Source organism: Streptopelia decaocto (genome assembly GCF_964273445.1).
Source record: "Streptopelia decaocto genome assembly, contig: HAP1_SCAFFOLD_107, whole genome shotgun sequence".
Taxonomy (NCBI): Eukaryota; Metazoa; Chordata; class Aves; order Columbiformes; family Columbidae; genus Streptopelia; species Streptopelia decaocto.
This window is the reverse complement of record NW_028116065.1, coordinates 229,127-232,141: the sequence shown is the minus strand read 5'-3', so window position 1 is coordinate 232,141 and position 3,015 is coordinate 229,127. Positions and strand designations below refer to the sequence as shown.

Sequence of the window (3,015 nt, the reverse complement as noted above, 5' to 3'; positions counted from 1 at the left end):
GCAGCGCTGCAGAGAGACAGCTCTGCCCAGGAGCAGCTCCTCTGCACATGCAGTAGGGCTGAGGGCTCTGCCTGCAGCACCGAGGGCACAGGAGCCAGGCAGAGAGAGGGGAAAGGCAATGTGGGGTGGTTGGCTGCTGAGGATTCAGGGAGACAAATCACAGTTCTCACACGGTAAGTCTCTGGCTGTAGGACAATGCAGCTGCATTTCCTTGAGGGAGACCCTAAGCTGGTACATTCCATGATTTACAGGATCTGTCAGGTCTCTCTCACAGGATCTCTGTTGTAGAGGAGAAGAACACACTCCAGAGCAGGGCTTCCCTGCTGCACTGTCAGAGGGACAGGGAATGATGACAACTTCTGCTGAGGGTGACTGCAGGGGGAGCACCCAGGGGTGCCCAGGGCTGTCCTGCAGAGCAGGGTCCCTGTCTGGGGGAAATCCCCATGGTTCTGTGAGGACAAGCTGTGGCGGGAAGGAGCATCCCCGATAAGGGCAGGAAAGGTGCTTCTGCTGTGGAGAGGGTGCTGTTTGGATCAGTGCTGCTCACAGCTCCAGATCACCTGCAGGATTTTTCTAAGGCGATGCCCCAATGACAAGATCAATGCAAGGATTACCAGACAGATAAGGAGCTTTCCTGAGCCTGTCTTTTCAGTTTCCTCTCCCAAGGGGTGGGGGTGCAGGAAAGGATAAAATGAAAATGAGCTCTCATGCTTAAACAAGTCACTGAGACTCCTGAACTGCAACTCTGAGTGATCAGTACAGCTGCCAGAAGGCTCATGACATCCCTTCACCACCCCTCTGCCTGTGCACAGCACCTGCATCACCTTGGCTGGACCCGTCAGCCTTAGTCTGACCTGTCCTGTTTTCCAGCCTGCAGACAGGAAGATGTCCCCAGGCAGTGCCCTGTGAACAGGCAGGATCTGTAGGGCCAGGGGGAGGGCACAGAGGGTGGGATGGTCTGTGAGCACTGACAGGGAACAGACATGGACAGGGAAACACCTCCCAGGGGGAGAATCTCCAGGCAGCAGGGAAATGATCAGAAATGAGAGGAAACCGAACCCAGAATTCTTATGGGAGGAAGAACAGAGAAAACTCTGTATGACCCCCTGCAGTGCAGATCCCTCCTGTGAGCAGCCCCCTGGCCTCCTGTCCCACCCAGCAAAGCCTCTGCCCTCAGGGCCGGGGGCTCCAAGGCATGAAGCAGCTCCTGTGCAGCCAGAGCTCCAGTTCCTCTGCAGAGCACAGGGGCTGAGAGCAGCTGCCCGGCAGTGTTGGTGTCTGGGAGGTGGCTGCACAGCTGGGGAAGGGTGACGCTGTCTGAGTGCCCGGCTGCCTCTGCCCTGGCCTCTCTCACACCCACCCTCACCGCATTGTCCTTCTTGCTCCCCTGCTCTGGGTCACTGCTGTTGGGATCTTGTTCTTGCTGTCAGGCTCTCTGGGGATGGCAGTTTCAGCTGCAGAGTCACAGCCTGATCTTGTGGGTCCTTTCCTGCAGGTGTGTCCCAGCTTTGCTCTGACCTGTGGGGTGTGGGCAATACAGTCTGTGGGGCTGGGGAATGAGCTGAGTCTCCCTGAATCAAATACCATCATTAGGACACTTGGATATATCCCTGGGGTTTCCTTCCAAGCTGTGAGCTGCCCTCCAAGATGCAAACCTGTCCTACAGCATCTGTGTTTATCTGAAAGCCCCATGGAGAAGCTGTGATGGATAAAATGCTGTTGGGTTTGTGAAACAAGCTGTGTGTGTCCTGGGCTAAACGTGGGGTGTTGAAACCTTAGGAAAGGATAAGACATGATGTGGCTCCATCTGACACAGCTGAACCCCAGGACTGGCCCATGCCCCCCGTTCCCATGCCCCCTGCTGCAGAGCAGGGCTGACTCCTCAGCAGCCAGCGGGCACAGTCTCTGCTCCTCACGGCACCTCCAGGCAGCACCACCCAGGGCTCAGACACCGAGCTGGACGAAGGTCTGGAAAAGGACAAGGGGTGTGGAGCAGGGGAGGGTGTGTGAGAAATGGCTTTGATTTTGCTAATAGATGTCTCCCATAACTTGTCACTGTCTTTTGCTCCTGTGTCAGTGCCCCATAACGACTGGCAGCAAATGTCCAACAGCAGCTCCATCACCCAGTTCCTCCTCCTGCCGTTCACAGACACACGGGAGCTGCAGCTCTTGCACTTCTGGCTCTTCCTGGGCATCTACCTGGCTGCCCTCCTGGGCAACGGCCTCATCATCACCACCATAGCCTGGGACCAGCACCTCCACACCCCCATGTACTTCTTCCTGCTCAACCTCGCCCTCCTGGACCTGGGCTCCATCTCCACCATTGTCCCCAAATCCATGGCCAACTCCCTCTGGGACACCAGCGCCATCTCTTACATAGGATGTGCTGCTCAGCTCTTTTCATTTGCCGTCTTGATCACAGCAGAGTATTGTCTCCTCACCATCATGTCCTATGACCGCTACGTTGCCATCTGCAAACCCCTGCACTACGGGACCCTCCTGGGCAGCAGAGCTTGTGTCCACATGGCAGCAGCTGCCTGGGCCACTGGGTTTCTCAATGCTCTGCTGCACACGGCCAATACATTTTCACTGCCCCTGTGCAAGGGCAATGCCCTGGGCCAGTTCTTCTGTGAAGTCCCCCAGATCCTCAAGCTCTCCTGCTCACACTCCTACCTCAGGGAACTTGGGTTTCTTGTAGTTGGTGTATTAATAGTATTTGTCTGTTTTGTGTTCATTGTGGTGTCCTATGTGCAGATCTTGAGGGCCGTGCTGAGGATCCCCTCTGAGCAGGGACGGCACAAAGCCTTTTCCACCTGCCTCCCTCAACTGGCCGTGGTCTCTCTCTTTGTCAGCACTGTCATGTTTGCCTACCTGAAGCCCCCCTCCATCTCCTCCCCATCCCTGGACCTGGTGGTGTCAGTTCTGTACTCGGTGGTTCCTCCAGCAGTGAACCCCCTCATCTACAGCATGAGGAACCAGGAGCTCAAGGATGCCCTGTGCAAACTCATATCCTAG

The 3,015-nt window shown here is 56.1% G+C and overlaps 1 protein-coding gene across 1 annotated transcript; it reads left to right on the top strand.

Moving 5' to 3' along the window:
* Positions 1–2,100: 2,100 nt before the first annotated feature.
* Positions 2,101–3,015, top strand: LOC309452409 (olfactory receptor 14J1-like; the record flags this gene model as incomplete). The annotated part of the gene is made up of 1 exon (XM_082077040.1): positions 2,101–3,015. The coding sequence occupies one exon, from the start codon at positions 2,101–2,103 to the stop codon at positions 3,013–3,015; it is 915 nt and encodes a 304-aa protein (XP_081933166.1).